The following is a 17,500-nucleotide window of genomic DNA, read 5'->3' as shown; positions in this document are numbered from 1 at the left end:
AACCCTAACCCAGGTGAAGTTCCAGACAGGTGAACCCGTACCGAGTCTGTGACAGCCTGAAGGGTTGTCTATGCTAACAATGCTAACAATGCTAACAGCAGTTCTGTTACAGTTCTAATGAGGACAGTGTTTGTGTTTCAGTCTGCAGTACAAACAGCCGAGCATCCTGCAGGGGTGAGTACTGCTCATGGTTTGTTTGGTGACAGGAAGTATCCAATGTGACCTGATAATATGAACCCCCCCTGGAATATTTTTCCCGCAGGCGCACCGACGTTGTGACGGTGACGCCCTGGCTGGCGCCAGTGGTTTGGGATGGGACTTTTGACCCAGTCCTGCTGGACAGCCTCTACAGACCCAGGAACATCAGCGTGGCCATCACCGTGTTTGCTGTGGGAAAGTATGACATCACAGCTCTGTAGTTTCCACGCCACCTTGAAAGCAGCACTCTGACCTCTGACCCCCTGCAGGTACATCAGGTTCCTGGAGGACTTCCTGCAGACGGCGGAGCAGCACTTCTTCGTTGGTTTCAATGTTCACGTTTACGTTTTCACTGACCGGCCGAACGAGCTCCCCCGGGTCCACATGGCTGCTGGCAGACAGGTAACTGCTGATTCAACAGGTGCATAATCCTGACCAGAGTCCTACAGAGATGTTAGCTTCAGATACACAAACCCAGACCAGAGTCCTGCAGGGATGTTAGCTTCAGATACACAAACCCAGACCAGAGTCCTGCAGGGATGTTAGCTTCAGATACACAAACCCAGACCAGAGTCCTGCAGAGAAGGTAGCTGGTTCTGGTTCCGGTTCTGGATGCCGAGGTAAACTGGTTTGAGAGGGTAGAGAATGTTTCTGAGCCCTGATGAGATCTGGCACTGGTCCTGCAGGTGACAGTGCGTTCAGTTCCCAGCTCGCAGCGCTGGCAGGAGATCTCAGCCCACCGTATGGAGCTGATCCAGACCCTGATCGAGGAGCTCAACAACCAGAAAGACTACATCTTCTGTCTGGACGTAGACTCACGGTTCCATGGCCGCTGGGGGACAGAGTCTTTGGGGCGGCTGGTGGCGGTGATCCACCCAGGTGAGTGTTTACCTGGTCCTGTCTCTCATAGGTTATCCAGACCTTCTCTGAACACCCTTTCCGTGCAGGGTACTACCGGAACCGGCGGAGCCAGCTCCCCTATGAGCGCCGCCAAGAGTCCAGAGCATTCCTGGCCCCTGAGGATGGGGACTTCTACTACTGCGGGGGCGCGTTCGGAGGCCGGCTGCAGGAGGTCCACCTGATGGCCAAGACTTGCCGCCTGAACTTTGAGGAGGATGCTCGGGGGGGCATTGAGGCGGCCTGGCAGGAGGAGAGCCACCTGAACAGGTACTACAGAAACCCCTTAAAACTGAAAAACTCTGAAATGAAATACTGAACTCAAAGAGGTCGAGATGGACTTTCTGTTGTGACAGTACTTCCTGTGTTGTGTTCAGGTACCTGTGGTTCAATAAGCCCAGTAAAGTCCTGTCCCCGGAGTACCTGTGGCAAGACTTCAAGTCCAGAGAGCCGGAGATCCACCTGATTCGGTTCTCCGGAGTCGTGAAGAACTACGCAGAGATCCGACCAAATGCCTAAACGACACACACACAACATGCAGTGTTTGGTCTGCTCTTCGTCGTTACCTCGGCTCTATGAACTGTGGCTGAGATGAATGTGATGTTCATTTCTTTCACTTCTCTAATTCCAGTCAGTTTATTCAGGTCATTATAATTGAATGTTCGGTCTGGTCTGTGTAGTCCGAACTCCTTCTGTTTTGTGAGGGTTCATTATGAGCCTGATCATATATATTTTGGTGATTGGTTTAAACATCCATCTAGTTTTTAAAAAATGCTATTACGCTGAAATCATTGGTGTATCTGATGTCTGCTACTTTAGGAGCGTCCCGCATAGTAAGGTGTCATTCTGATGAATGACCTTATAGCTGAATGGTACGAGGGGCCGTTAGGGACATTTATTCAGAAATACCATTCACTTACACATGTGAAACCGAACTGAAACCAAAATAATTTACAAACATATGTAAAAATCTCTCATAAACATATATAAAACGCTCTCACACACACATAAGAAATCCAAAGTTATTCACATATACATGTGAAACGCTCTCATATAAACACACAAAATGCGATTTCAGTATGTTGTGTGGGAGCAATTTCAGTTGAAACGGAAGGCGTTTCAAAAAAAACTGCGAAGAACCGCGAAAACAATATTTGTCGTCTGTCCGTTTTCTTGTTCCATCATGTCGGCTTAGCAGCATGCACAAGGGTTAACGGAGGCAGCAGCGTGGTTAAATAATACAGCTTCCCTTAAGAGAGAGAGAGAGAGACTGTGCATCCCGATATCAACCACAACACTGCTTTGGCACATGGACAGTAGTGGGCAGTTGCCCGCCGTGGGACGGGAAGAGGGACGATAGCTGACCGTCCAGGGTGTCCCCACTTGCAGTTCCAACAGTCGGTTGCGGCCCGGTTGTGTGTGTGTGCCCATGTTGGATAGCGTTGTAATATTCTGCGCTGAGGCCAGGATATTATTTAACAACGCTGCGGCCTCCGTTAAGCTCTGTGCAGGCTGCTGAGCAGACATGATGGAACAAGAAAATGGACAGACGACAAATATTGTTTTCGCGGTTGTTGCAATGTGAGGTGCAGGTGATAAAACATCACGACAAGAAGAGGTTTCTTTCAACAAAAACCAGGCCTTATTTCCTAGCCTTTCAGAAGAACCGGAACATAAATTACAGGAAAATTGCTCTTTCCACAGGTGCTGATCTTTCACCAACCAGGAAACAAATGTCCCCCTCTCCATTCTCTTCCCAGTCATTTATAGCTAATTGCCCGCCTTCTCAGACTAGTCTGGCCAATCGGGTCATGGCTCTGAAAGGGTAGTGAAGAGTTAAACAGAAATAAACATTGTTTTCAACATTTAACAAAACCCTCAAGGGCTCAGTACATTCATTATCTGACCTTACAAAACAGCGTACATTCAAAACAAACGAGGTCTTCACAAATGGATAGTTTTTAACTTAATTGGCACACCTTACATCACACAAATTTTACACCAACCACAGCCAAGACTCCACCTACTCAGAACACATATAGGCAGCAGCTTGGAGGCGTGCTCCCCCTTTGACCACAAGATGGCCTCCAGGTCTGATAAAAGGTATTGCTTCCTTACAGCGGTTCTTCGCTGTTTCAACTGGTGTGTGTGTGTGTGTGTGTGTGTGTGTGTGTGTGTGTGTGTGTGTGTGTGTGTGTGTGTGTGTGTGTGTGTGTGTGTGTGTGTGTGTGTGTGTGTGTGTGTGTGTGTGTGTGTGTGGGGCTGCAGATTTCTGAGTGATGAGTTCCACTTGGAGGCTGAGCAGTGAGTATCCGTCTCTGGGTGACACGACTGACTCTGAGTCTCTGGTTCCGGACTGGTACTAACCCTAACCCAGGTGAAGTTCCAGACAGGTGAACCCGTACCAACTGAGTCTGTGACAGCCTGAAGGGTTGACTATGCTAACAATGCTAATAGCAGTTCTGTTACAGTTCTTATGAGGACAGTGTTTCTGTGTTTCACATGTGTATAGGAGAGTGTTTCACATGTGTATGTGAATAACTTTGGAATTCTTATGAGTGTGTGAGAGTGTTTCACATGTGTATAGGAGAGTGTTTCACATGTGTATGTGAACGGTATTTCTGAATAATGTCCCCTCATAGGATGGTTTTCTAGTTTCCCATCCTCTACAGACCTCTACATGTTATCCAGTTAGAAAACGGCATGCATTAGGGCAGGGCTTCCTGTGACCGACAGGTAACTGCTGTCACATCTGGGTCCAGAAACACTGCGTTTTTCTTCCTGTTAACAGAATGGTTTTAAGTTGCTTAACAAGGGACAGGAAGTCCTGGGAATAAACACCTTGTTACAGCAGCAGCTCGTTAATGTAAACCGCCTGAAGTTGTGAGTTCCCACAAATATTAAAGTGCAATAAAACATGAATACAGATAAAGTACTGCAACACAAGGACACAGACCTACCGATAGCGAATAATTAAGCCTCTCTTGTATAATCCTGGTGTCAGTGACCCTGTGAAGAGCGTTCTTATGGTCTGGGGTCTCTTTAATAAATACTGTGATAACATGTTCTCTGTTTCTTTGAAATCCATCCTGTATTTATTATCACATATTGTCTTAAAGTTCAACAAATCAAGAGTTTATCATAAATATAATCATTTTAAATAAAGTATTGTAGTAGTGGCGCCCCCTGCAGGACGGGCGGCAGCGCCTCCTGCAGGACGGGCAACAGCGCCCCATGCAGGATGGTGGCAGCGCCCCCTGCAGGATGGTGGCAGCGCCCCCTGCAGGATGCCGCTGAGAGTTCATAGATTTACTACCAGAGATTTCACTGTTCTCTTCCCATCATGCACTGTGTCTGTGTCACTAATCATCAGGACCACAAACACCAATCAGTGACCTTCTGTCCCCGGACATCAACAAATCGAAATCTAAAAGATTATTTTTCCTCTGATGAAACATCGAGAGTGGAGATCTGCAACATTCAGAGGAAAGTCAAAACATCTGGGAAAGTGAGGAATAAAATAAGCTCCGACAAAATTACAAACACAACAATCCCCCCCCCCCCCCCCCCCCCCCCCCCCCCCCCCCATCATCAGGACAACCATTCCAGTGATGCAATCAGGTGCTGGCAGGAATGTGTGTGTGTGTTTCAATCATTTATAAAGTATATGGATATAGTTCTAAAGGAACTCTAATCTAAACTTCATTCACTATTCCACTGATTTACTGTTCTTCTTGTGTGGTGTGTGACAGAGGGTGAAAAGAGGTGCAGCGCATTTTATTGAAAAACGGAGAATTCTGACCTTTTTTCAAAATCTCCAAATTATACATTTTTCTCACACCTGAACGTCAGCAGGAGAGGACTCTGTCCTTCCAGCTGCAGGTGGAGAGGGTGAGGGGGGGGGGGGGGGGGTATCCATGATGGACAGCAGTCTGTTCAGAGTCCTCCTCTCCACCACAGCCTCAAAAGGGTCCAGTTTGATGCGATAACAGAGCCAGCTTTCCTGATCAGTTTATTGATTCTGCTGGTGTCACCGGCGCAGTGGCACAGTATGCATTCTTGGTATCAGCATATAAAAGGTCCAGAGTGTTGTTGTCTCTGGGGGGCATTTCACATAGTGAGTGAGTGTAGGTAGAGTTTTGTCCAGTTTAGCCTGGTTACAGTCCCCAGTGCTGGTGATGAGAGCGTTTGGGTGTAGTGTTTGGAGTTTGGCCACAGTGGAGTGGATGACGTCACCGGCCACCTCTGCATCAGCTGACAACAACAACAACAACAACAACAACAACAACAACAACGGCGCAGTGAAACAACGGGGCAGGTAGTGAGGACATAATCCAACAGCTCACAGCTCAATGTCCGGTCTATAGAAACGCTCCTTCACGGTAACATGTCCGGGATTACACCATCGTTCATTCTCATACAGAGCTTCCCCCCCCCCCCCCCCCCCCCCTTTCTTCTTACACTCAGAGTAGCGTCCCTGTCCACCCGAACGCTCGTGATGCCGGGGAGAGCCGTGCTGTTGTCCGGGATATGCGAGTGCAGCCACGTGTCCGTAAAACACGAGGCTGCTCTCACGGTACTCCCACTGGGTCTTTGTCAGCACGCCGAGCTCCTCCATCGTATTTGCCGAGGATCTCACGTTCCCCATTACTATCGCCGGCACGGGAGGCTCGTACCTCCTCTTGTTCTTAGTCTTCCGCATGGCTCCAGCTCTGCAGCCTCGTTGATGCCTCCGTAGCTACTCCGGGATGTCATGCCAGTCTCCTAACCCAAACCCAGCAGGAGAGGACTCTTTAAAGTAGAGACTCTACATACTGATATACACCTGAACATCAGCAGGAGAGGACTCTTTAAAGTAGAGACTCTACATACTGATATACACCTGAACATCAGCAGGAGAGGACTCTTTAAAGTAGAGACTCTACATACTGATATACACCTGAACATCAGCAGGAGAGGACTCTTTAAAGTAGAGACACTACATACTGATATACACCTGAACATCAGCAGGAGAGGACTCTTTAAAGTAGAGACTCTACATACTGATATACACCTGAACATCAGCAGGAGAGGACTCTTTAAAGTAGAGACACTACATACTGATATACACCTGAACATCAGCAGGAGAGGACTCTTTAAAGTAGAGACTCTACATACTGATATACACCTGAACATCAGCAGGAGAGGACTCTTTAAAGTAGAGACTCTACATACTGATACACACCTGAACATCAGCAGGAGAGGACTCTTTAAAGTAGAGACTCTACATACTGATACACACCTGAACATCAGCAGGAGAGGACTCTTTAAAGTAGAGACGCTACATACTGATATACACCTGAACATCAGCAGGAGAGGACTCTTTAAAGTAGAGACACTACATACTGATATACACCTGAACATCAGCAGGAGAGGACTCTTTAAAGTAGAGACACTACATACTGATATACACCTGAACATCAGCAGGAGAGGACCCTTTAAAGTAGAGACACTACATACTGATATACACCTGAACATCAGCAGGAGAGGACTCTTTAAAGTAGAGACGCTACATACTGATATACAGCTGAACATCAGCAGGAGAGGACTCTTTAAAGTAGAGACTCTACATACTAATATACACCTGAACATCAGCAGGAGAGGACTCTTTAAAGTAGAGACGCTACATACTGATATACACCTGAACATCAGCAGGAGTAGGAGAAGACTTCCACAACAAAGGATGTCTCACGGCTGTGGCGTCATTAGGCCTGTTTTAGGGGGGCTTCAGCTTCAGCTCTAAATAGCAGAATATGAGTTCACATAAATAATCATACAGTCATTATTCACTTAAATATGGTCATACATCTTAGTTTCCCTATAGTGAAAGGTAGAGAGTCAGGGTCAGTGCGTCGTCATCCAATCCATTCCACCTGTTCATAGAGCACGCCCACATCACTGATAATGAAAATAATAATAATAATAATAACAATAATAATAATAATAATAATAATAATAACAATAATAATAATAATAATAATGATAATAATAATAATAATAATAATAATAATAATAATAATAATAATAATAATAATGATAATAATAATAATAATAACAATAATAATAATAATAATAATAATAATAATAATAATAATGATAATAATAATCATAATAATAATAATATAGTGGAGTTTGGAGTATGACTGTTTGAGGTTGTGGACAGGTGTCTTTTATACTGATAACCAGTTCAAAAAGGTGCCATTAATACAGGTAAGGAGTGGAGGACAGAGGAGCCTCTTAAAGAAGAACTTACAGGTCTGTGAGAGCCAGACATCTTGCTTGTTTGTAGGTGACCCAATACTTATTTTACCGAGGAATTTATAATGAATTCATTAAAAATCCTACAATGTGATTTCCTGGATTGTTTCCCCCATTCTGTCTCTCATAGTTGAGGTTTACCTATGATAAATTACAGGCCTCTCTCATCTTTTTAAATGGGAGAACTTGCACAATTGGTGGCTGACTAAATACTTTTTTGCCCCACTGTATTTACCATCAATACGAAACATGATAATAAAACTATTAGCTAGACGCTGATCAACCGTTAGACTATCGATACTGGTTGTTAATGGTAACCATTCATAAAAGCATTGATATGGAACGGTGATTTAACTTTTCTAGTGGGACTTTAAGGTGTCCAGGTTATACATAATTAATGTGCACCCCATTAGCCAATCAGAAAAGAGTATTCCATCGAAGAGGGAGATACATTTTTTTAATTCATCTTGAAGGGTCAGGCAGAAGGAGATGCAGTGGGAGAAAAAGATCAACAGGCAAGGCCAAGGCACAAGATAGTTTTGGTACGCAGAAGCGAGCATTTCACCACAGCTGGTTTGAAAAGCACAACTGGTTAGAATATTCAGTCGATCACAATACAGCTTTCTGCTTCCCATGTAGAGTGTTTGGCAAAAACATCAAACATGATAGTTTGGTCAGTAGTGGTTGCAAGAACTGGAAGAAAGCTTTAGTCATCTTTGACAAACATGAGACTGCACAAACACATAAAGACAGTGTTGTTGCATGGAAGAGCTATCAGGCAACTAGAAAACAGGGAAATGTTGCACAGATGATAGCTTCAGCAAATGTGAGTGAGAGAGAAGAGAGAAGAGAATATCTCTGACGAATTGTTGCAGTCACTTCTATGTTAGGGAGACAGGGACTCCCTTTTCGTGGCCATGATGAAGGAAAAGGCAGCACAAACAGAGGGAACGTTCTTGCGTTCATGGAGCTTTTCTGCAAAAACATAACCCCCCATCAAATGCTCAGTATACCTCAGCAACCTCCCAGAATGAGATGATTGACTGTTGTGCCCAGGAAGTGACAAGGTTCATTGTATCTGAAATGACTAAGTCCAAAATCTATGCCATCATGGCAGATGAAGCAAGAGATGTCCAATCAGAGCAGTTAGCTGTTTGCGTCAGGTATGTGTCAGACGGGGCAGTGAAGGAACGTTTCCTAGCGCTTGCGGAGATTAAGTCATTTGATGCCCAGTCCATTGCAAAGGAGCTGCAGCAGCAGATTCAAAAAAATGGTCTTGCAGAGCTGAAGTGTGTAGCACAAACTTATGATGGTGCATGTAGGGGAGATAGCAGGTGGTTGGACTGTATATTAAACTCATAGGTTGCGCCGTTCAGTTTCCACCGAACACAATCAAGGAGTGCCGGCCAGAGCACTACTTAAGCCCTGAAGATGTTGAATGGGGGGGGGGTTTGGTTGGAAAGGATGATGCCAGACGGGGGATTAAACTTGACTTTCTTCTATTGAACTTCCGTAGATTACTACTAAATCCACACCACACTGAGCACTATACTCATCACTCATACACATCTGAGGTACTTAAACTAGCATTACACTGGCAGCATGTGAGCTAGGCAGGTTTGACACAATCTACCAAATAACTACAGGATAATACAAAATACACCAAAATATGCATCAATATTCACTTGACTCAACCAAAGCTGCAATATTTGGTCACTTACGTTGGTCATTCATGCACACAAACACCAGGATTACTTTGGATGAAGGAAACTTTCTGAAGTCAGGTCACTCTGAATCATGGCATCTGAACTCACACTGATGGAGGAACACGTGATGTCACATCCTGAAACTACCATGTCAAAATAAGAGTCATAAGGCTGAACTCAGGAAGTGCATTAAACAAACAGGGAGAACCACTGGTAAACCTAAAAGTCCATAGCCTTTTCTACAGTGCAGCTGTCATGAGTGGGACCACTGGAGGTGTACAAGCACATTTTAGACGGCTCCACCCTGAAGCTATCTATGTGCATTGTTACGCTCACGAACTCAACCTGGTGTTGTGCCATACTTGCAAGGCCATCCCAGAGGCTGTGGAGCTTTTCAGCTTGTTGGAGTGTGTTTACTCCTTTTTCAGCACCTCCCTAGTGAATCATCAGGAGTTCATGGAGACTCAGACAAGGCTTGGATTGAGAACAGTTGAGCTTGTCCAACTTTCAAACACTCGCTGGGCTTGTCAGTTGCGGTCAATCAGTGCAGCTCTTGACACGTTGTCTGCCATTTTGGAGTGCCTTTCTGCTATTAGATCCCCCATGGCTGTTGGTCTCAGAGCAAAGCTCTATAAGTTCTCAGCAGTCTATGCACTACTGATGTTTCAGGCCCTTCTGTCTGTAACCGAAGGACTCCACAAGCTCCTTCAGAAAGAGACTTTAGACCTGTGTAGCGGGGTTCTATTTCCTACCTCCACAAACACAGGCATAGTCGGAGAAGTAGTGATGTTACTTTATTTTGCCGGTCTCCCAAAGTGAAAAACAACTATTTACACCTAAATTAAAATAGTGGAAAAAGACTGGAAACATAAATAGTTTACCATGTAACAAGTATTCACCACAAATGGAGTTCCTCAATAACTCTGACATACCATAACTCTCAAAACAACTCTCCCTGGGTCTTACAGGTGCGACCTGCTCTGTAGCTTCCCCAGACTGAACCCCCCCCAGGCCAAAACAGCCCCTTTTAACTGTATAGCCCCTCCCACTGGGCTTAACTTTCACATACCACCAATAGATTCATCTCGCAAGCGCGAGAATTCACTACTTAAACGGGAGAAATGGTGCGCCCCGTCTTGCCAGTGGTGGTGCATATGCCTCCCACACTTGAAGAAATGTCCGTCTAAAATCAGGTTTGTGTAAATGTATGATTAAATGCAACGAGAACGGCCAAGTGTGCACCCATGGTCGCGCTACTAACACAAAGGAGAAAACAGTGATAAAAGTGAGGTTTGTCAACCAACATGCAAAAACGGAAGGGAACAGGGAATGTGTGTGAATGTGAACGTGTATGTGTGTGTGTATGCGCTGCAGCATGTGACAGAGCCGGTCAGTGACAGAGCCGCTCCGTCACAACCTGGCAGAAGCTTTGATCTGCAAACAAGCAGTGTGTGACACACTTAAGGGAAAACGCACAGATGCATTTGCCACAGAGCTTTATGACATAACCAAAGCCTTGTGCCACACACTCAGTATCCCTGAAGAAGGTGCCAGGACAAGGCAAAAACAGAGGGAAATGGGTGATTTTGTGCTGGAGACAACTGCAGGTGCACGCAATGAATTGAACAGCTCAGACACATTGAAAGAGAGTAACTTTTCCCGTGTGTGGATAGGATGGTTGGCGAGCTTGAGCAAAGATTTTGCAGTGTAGATGCAGGGCTACTAAAGGGCATCCAGGCATGCAGTCCGAAATCTGAGAACTTCTTGAGTGAATCACACTTGAATGAACTTGCAAAACACTAGAGCATTGACCTGAAAACAGAGGAGGTTCTGGTGGCCAGAAACTTTCTTGCCCGGAAAACAGAGGCTGGATGTTCACCCAAAGATATGTTGACTGTGCACAACCTCCTTGATTCAGACATGTTTCCCTCCCTGAAGGCAACCGTCCAAGTTGCTTTAACAGTGCCTGTAAGCAGCTGCTCGTGTGAAAGGTCCTTTAGTGTACTGCGCCGGCTGCACTCCTGGCTACGCCAAACAATGGGTCAGAAAAGACTTCACAGTCTTGCAGTCATGTCAATTGAAAAAGACGCCCTTCAGCACCTGAATCACAACAGAGTGATAGACGCCTTTGCCACCCTTAAAAACAGACGGCATTCTTTGATGCTTCCACCCACCAAGAAACTGCCAATTGTAGCCATGTTATTTTAAATGTACTTAGTGAGAACACAGCGCTCTTTGTTTTGCATCGTTTTGGATAATACATGTGGGCTGTTAATGAATAAGAAGCATTGGTTGAATAGGGCAGTGTAACTGTGATGGTTCTTTTGTTGTTGTTGATGCTGTGGACATACAGTACTTCCTGTGTTTGTTGTTGTACTGTATTAAAGATGTTATGGTGGCCCGAAACATTTACACAGTAAAGGATCTGTTAAATCTGTCCCAAAAGTGTAAGGCAATTTCTCAGTTTTTGTTAGATTCTGTGCATCTCCTGGGGGCTGAGCCCCCCCTGTCCTTAAAACCTAGTGACGCCCCTGTCTCACGGTGACTCTCAACAGCTCCCCTCTGCAGTAAAAACATGTTGATGAGGAACATAAAACAACATTTATCAGAACTTTGATCAGAGGCCGAAAAAAGGGGAAAAAGACAGGAAGTAATCACGAAGACAGGAAACTGGAATTAGCTGTGAGTGTGAGCGTGTCTGTGGGCGGAGTCAGAGACAGATCTCAGAGTCAGTGAGTCTGAGCGGAGGAGAGGACGGACGTCTGCAGCTGCTTCTCTGTGAGTGATTCTTTCTGACCCGTTTGAGCTGGAAATACAATATCTGTTCAATATGTATTGAACATGTATTGAACATGTATTGAACAGATATTGAATATGTATTGAACATGTATTGAATATATATTGAACATGTATTGAATATGTATTGAACATGTATTGAACATGTATTGAACATGTATTGAACATGTATTGAACATGTATTGAATATGTATTGAACATGTATTGAACATGTATTGAACATGTATTGAACATGTATTGAACATGTATTGAACATGTATTGAATATATATTGAACATGTATTGAACATGTATTGAACATGTATTGAACATGTATTGAACATGTATTGAACATGTATTGAATATATATTGAACATGTATTGAACATGTATTGAACATGTATTGAACATGTATTGAATATATATTGAACATGTATTGAACATGTATTGAACATGTATTGAATATATATTGAACATGTATTGAACATGTATTGAACATGTATTGAACATGTATTGAACATGTATTGAACATGTATTGAATATATATTGAACATGTATTGAACATGTATTGAACATGTATTGAATATATATTGAACATGTATTGAACATGTATTGAACATGTATTGAACATGTATTGAACATGTATTGAACATGTATTGAACATATATTGAACATGTATTGAACATGTATTGAACATGTATTGAACATGTATTGAACATGTATTGAATATATATTGAACATGTATTGAACATGTATTGAACATGTATTGAATATATATTGAACATGTATTGAACATGTATTGAACATGTATTGAACATGTATTGAATCAGCAGCTCCTTTAACTCATGGACATGTGTAAACCATGAGCAGGACTCATTCCACAGAACATGTGTTTCTGTTTCTTTTATTTAATTATTGTGTTCAGTTTCTGTCAGGTGTTTTATCCTCAGACTTCATGTTGTTGTTGTTGTTGTCCTCTCAGGTGTGTGTCTCCATGGCGACCGTGGTGTGTGTGTTTCTGATTGTGTGTGTCGGGGTGTGTGTGGCGTTTAATGTGGACACAGAGTTTCCTGTGCTGAAGACGGGAGGTGAGGGGAGTCTGTTCGGCCTGTCTGTCTCTCTGCACCAAGACCTGCAGACAGACAGGTTCCTGTGAGTATTGTCTGTCTGTCTGTCTGTCTGTCTGTCTGTCTGTCTGTCTGTCTGTCTGTCTTGAGATTTATAGATGAAAAATACTTTAACCATGTTGCACAAGAGGAATTCACACACACAAACTCTCTGGGCTGTGATTGGTTGTTCCTCGTCACATGACCAGCGGCTGCTTAACTATTTCCCCTGGTCACTCCATTCATAACAATGGACACACACAGGGACCCCCCCCCATACAAAACACTAACAACTACAATCACTCACTTCCTGTCCCCCCCTCACTCAGAGGTCACCAGCTGTTTCTGCAGTCGCCGTGGCAACTCTCTCTATGCTCTCTAATGAAATTGGCAGCTAATGGACCGCACACTCACACACACACACACAGGTCAGCATGTCATCTGATTGGCTGAACAGAAACATGTTTAATACACAAACACACACATGTTCCTGGTGCCAGACGTTACATGAACCAACTGCTGAGTCCTCTGTCTGACCTTGTCTGTTTCCTGTCCGTCCTTCCTCTGTGTGTGTGTGTGTGTGTGTGTGTGTGTGTGTGTGTCCTACATGTCCACTTCTGTCTACATCACATCTGTCCTCAGAAGACCTCATTACGATGGGTTGAGTTAAAGAATTCACCTGTCTCACCTGTCCCACCTGACTCACATATCCCCATGTCTCACTTGTCTCAGGCTGTTGGTGGGTGCTCCCCGGGAGAGGGCGGAGCCTAATGTCCCAGCCAATCGGACAGGAGGAGTGTACAGCTGCCCGATCACTGCAGACCAATCAGAGTGCAGCAGGATGATGCTGGTAGACCCAGGTGAGACTCCGCCCCCCCCCCCCCCCCCCACCAGAGTTGAAGCAGGTTTTCGAATGCCCCTGGTGGCCAAATAGTGGAAGTACAGCTTCTGTGTTTGTGTTCAGCTCAGTCCCAGTGTGACATCATCAGGGGTTAAAGTTCTAGAACTCACTTAAAGCTCCAGTCTCTCTCTCCATCAGCTGACGGACAGAGCGGGGGGGGGGGGGGGGGGGGGGGGAATTTGATAGATGAGGTCAGGCAGTGGCCAAAACTTTTATTAATCGTCTGGCATGCGATGAGCTTCAGAACGCAAACTACAGGGCACTGACTGAAGGTCAGAATTACATGAGCTCCGGATGGATTGGCCAGATACTACATGCCATCGCAGATGAGATCATCAGATTGAAAGGTGTCGTGAGGTTTTCACAGGCAGTGACCTCGTACCATAATGTGTCAGTAACCATACAGAGAGAAGATGGCAAAATTCTCGAAGCAATGTGTGACTGCATGGCCGGCCGAGGGAAGTGTTGTAGCCATACAGCAGGACTACTGTACAAAATTGAAGATGCAACAGCAAGAGGGTTCACAAAAATGCACACTTTGCAACACAACATTTCAAAATTATATAAAATGTGGGGAACAGGATAGGCAGAGATTAGAAACGGAGACCAAGGGCCAGAATAGTCAGCTGTGGCTGGACCAGAGAAAAATAAGAATCACCAGTAGTGAGGCATCTGAGGTACCAAAAAAGGCAGACCCAACAAACTGGGTTGAAAGAAAACTTAACACAAGGTTTTCTGGAAATGAGGCTACTAGGTACGGTCAACAAGCTGAGCCTTTGGCTAGACAATGTTTCGAGCAGACAACAGGGTTTACAGTGGAGACTACAGGCCTGGTTGTGCATGATCAAGAAAATTGGCTTGGTGCCAGTCTCGATGGAATAATCACAGATACTGACAGAGATACTATTCTTGAGATCAAGTGTCCCACACCAAAAAAGCTTGAAGCTCATGGTGGCAGTCTACTAAAAATGATAGATTCAAACAAATACGATGTTAGATTGAGTGATGGAAAGTACGTTCTGAGGGAAACAGCATCTGGGTTAGGGTACTACTATCAGGTCCAGGCTGCAATGCACTGTGCAAAAAAAAGGAATTGTAAGTTTATGGTGTGGACCCCAAATGAACATGTGATCGTAGATGTACCCTACAACGAAGAGTGGACAATGAACAAAATCTGCCACCTGAAGAGGGTGTACTTTCAGCATCTGCTACCAGCAGTAGCAACAACAATTGCACACGGGGTCATGAAAATGTGTGGGCTCAAGTAGCTATTACATAAAGATGTTAATGTGCTTTCACATGACAACTTACCGGTAATACACATATCAAGAGTTCGACATTTGTTCACGATTTAAACCTGTACATTCTAACTATCTACATTGCTGTCTGAAACTGTTGGATGCTTTGTTGATATTTCTGTTGAAATACAAATTAATATTTGGTACACACACACACACACTTCAGGTGTTTCTTCTTCATTCAGTACTGTTACGGATTAACTGAGGATGCAAATTACATAACCCCGCACAAATACTTACAATCTCATCAACACTGTGCAACCTACCAGACATAACATTACACAAAATCTTAACATTTTTCAGTCTTCGAATTGCTCGCTCAATGTGAATTCTGACATTTGCTAGGCGTCGTGTTGATGTCACCTCATGTTCAGACAGCTCCTTACGTCCACGTGTGAATGCAGGAAGGGATAGACTCACTCCTGGAGGCAATATATCCATGATGGTGAATCCGCGATCTGCTAAAATCTCATCACCAGGGATCAGGTGATGAACAAAACCACTGTTCTTTGTAATGAAATTATGACCGGCCCTTCCACCAAAAAGTTTTGATACAAACATGACATTACAGACAGTATAGGAGTTTGTATGTGTTATGATGTTTGTAATTACTATAAGTTTGTGATCTTTTTCTTAAGTTCTTTGGCCTTTGTACAAAGACCTCTGTACAGTCAATGATGCATGTAGCTTTAGGATCATTTTTGTGAAATGACTTGGGCCTGATTCTGTTCAGCGTATCCCTGGGCAACCAAGCAATCACCTTTTCCCTCATAAATCTGGCAAGGATTGGTCTCCAAAATGTAAATATTTCAGATGCCGTGCTTCTACTCACTCCAAATCGTTTACCCAAGTCAGTAAACAATAAACCCAAACGGAGTCTCATTAAAACAAGCAGAAATTGTTCATGGACGGCCAATTTGGTCTTAAGTGGTTGTGAGCAAAAAGTCAACAAGACTCGCAAAAGTTGCCAGAAACTGTCAGCACATAAACCTGTATAAAATATAAAGTCTTTGTTGTTTAAATTCTGTGCTGACACTGATGGTGTTGGGTCCGTTTGAGTGCCACAGTCCTTCATCGGCTTGTTACCGCAGCTGAAACTGTAGTTGTGATCTATGACATCTGGCCACTGGGTTCCGACATCCCACGTCTGCAGAGGCATATTCTCCAAATTCCCAACATCCACATCTGTTTCCATAGCTTCAGGTTCAGTAGTTGAGTTCAGGTGTAATGGCTGAAGACATCTTCTTTTGGGGGGAGGTCTAGCTGGTGTTACCTAAAGGGGAAAAAAAGAAGAGAGATGTGCATTAGTTAAACATGACAATCAAGCATATTTAAATTAACAAAATGCAATGCAATGATATGGCTATCCAAGAGACCTACTTACATGACATTCATAACCCATGATCAACACAGGATAGGGGTTTTCTCTTGTGGGTCGTCCGTCAGGAAAATGTATCCCACACACCTTAGAGTGGTAATGAAGATAAATACATAATGAGCGATGCATTGGTTGTAAAAGTACTTCTCAAATAAGTGTGAACAAGATAGCACTTTAAATAGCACTCTGCATGTTCACTTATTTAACGTCAAACATGCACAATTGCACTTTACCATCCTATTTATTATGATGCGTGAACAAAACTGTTTATCCTGTCCTGTCCATCTTATTTGTTTTGTCTAGTCTCTTGTGATAAGTCTCCTGTTGTATCAGATGTACTATATGGCACAAATTAAGTTTCCGCAAAACTCTGCAGTTCCAGCTTCACAGCATCATGACAACTCTAGCTTTGTTTTCGCCTACAGTGGCTAACGATATTGCTAGCAAACTTAGCTAGCGCTGTTTCACTGTATGTCACACCCACTGCATGCAACCTGTGGCATTAACAGATTGAACAGTCAGAGCCAAACTTACCCAAGTGTTCTTGTTTGGCTTGAAGCCATCTCGGTTTATGTATTTGATCCACTTTTGACGCACATCTCGGTCCTCCGCTCGACCAGGAAATCGATGTAATCCGTAAGGCCGTAAACACGGGCAGTCAATGTGCGGCTTTATGCCAGGCCCGTATTTTCACACTGTTGTTAAAACAGCCGACCACACAACATGTTCAAAAGAAGAACATTTCGCATCTGCAACAACCGCCTACAGGACCAACACGCTACAAAGCACGGCAAGTCACGTGATTCCAGCAACTCAGAAATGGCGGTGCTGCTTTACTTCCTGTTTCGCCGGATTTGAGTTCCACAGGGATGACGTGTTTTGGTAGGCCGACCCGGAAGTAAGCTGCATTGGTTCCTTCGACAAAACAGCGATGCAAGTTCTCCGT

The 17,500-nt window shown here is 44.1% G+C and overlaps 2 protein-coding genes and 1 long non-coding RNA gene across 9 annotated transcripts in view; 2 read left to right on the top strand and 1 right to left on the bottom strand.

Moving 5' to 3' along the window:
* LOC134878141 (globoside alpha-1,3-N-acetylgalactosaminyltransferase 1-like) overlaps positions 1-4,158 on the top strand; it is a 27,596-nt gene extending 23,438 nt beyond the window's left edge. For all 4 annotated transcript variants that reach the window (XM_063903987.1, XM_063903985.1, XM_063903983.1 and 1 more), the window contains 6 exons: positions 142-174; positions 263-397; positions 468-600; positions 885-1,077; positions 1,146-1,365; positions 1,473-4,158. In XM_063903987.1, coding sequence (XP_063760057.1) covers positions 142-174; positions 263-397; positions 468-600; positions 885-1,077; positions 1,146-1,365; positions 1,473-1,614 — 856 coding nt within the window. In that variant the 3' untranslated portion in view covers positions 1,615-4,158. The remainder of the gene's footprint in view (positions 1-141; positions 175-262; positions 398-467; positions 601-884; positions 1,078-1,145; positions 1,366-1,472) is intronic.
* A 7,672-nt stretch (positions 4,159-11,830) lies between these two features.
* Positions 11,831-17,500, top strand: part of LOC134878675 (integrin alpha-3-like) — a 33,316-nt gene continuing 27,646 nt past the window's right edge. For 3 of the 4 annotated variants that reach the window (XR_010167704.1, XM_063904859.1, XM_063904858.1), the window contains exons 1-3: positions 11,831-11,876; positions 12,854-13,023; positions 13,710-13,837. Coding sequence is in view for 3 of the 4 variants with exons in the window: in XM_063904859.1 (XP_063760929.1) it covers positions 12,866-13,023; positions 13,710-13,837 (286 nt within the window). In the remaining variant the exon portion in view is untranslated. The remainder of the gene's footprint in view (positions 11,877-12,853; positions 13,024-13,709; positions 13,838-17,500) is intronic. The other variant, XM_063904860.1, reaches the window with a different exon arrangement.
* LOC134878676 (uncharacterized) overlaps positions 14,076-17,500 on the bottom strand; it is a 4,018-nt gene continuing 593 nt past the window's right edge. The window contains exons 1-3 of the long non-coding RNA XR_010167705.1: positions 17,089-17,500; positions 16,561-16,641; positions 14,076-16,449 (exon numbers count right to left, since the gene is read on the bottom strand). The exon at positions 17,089-17,500 is cut by the window's right edge and continues 593 nt beyond it. This is a non-coding gene — a long non-coding RNA (uncharacterized LOC134878676). The remainder of the gene's footprint in view (positions 16,450-16,560; positions 16,642-17,088) is intronic.

Source organism: Eleginops maclovinus, chromosome 16, assembly GCF_036324505.1.
Source record: "Eleginops maclovinus isolate JMC-PN-2008 ecotype Puerto Natales chromosome 16, JC_Emac_rtc_rv5, whole genome shotgun sequence".
Classification (NCBI taxonomy): Eukaryota; Metazoa; Chordata; class Actinopteri; order Perciformes; family Eleginopidae; genus Eleginops; species Eleginops maclovinus.
The sequence above is the reverse complement of the archived record's forward strand: the minus strand, read 5'-3'. Positions and strand labels throughout refer to the sequence as shown.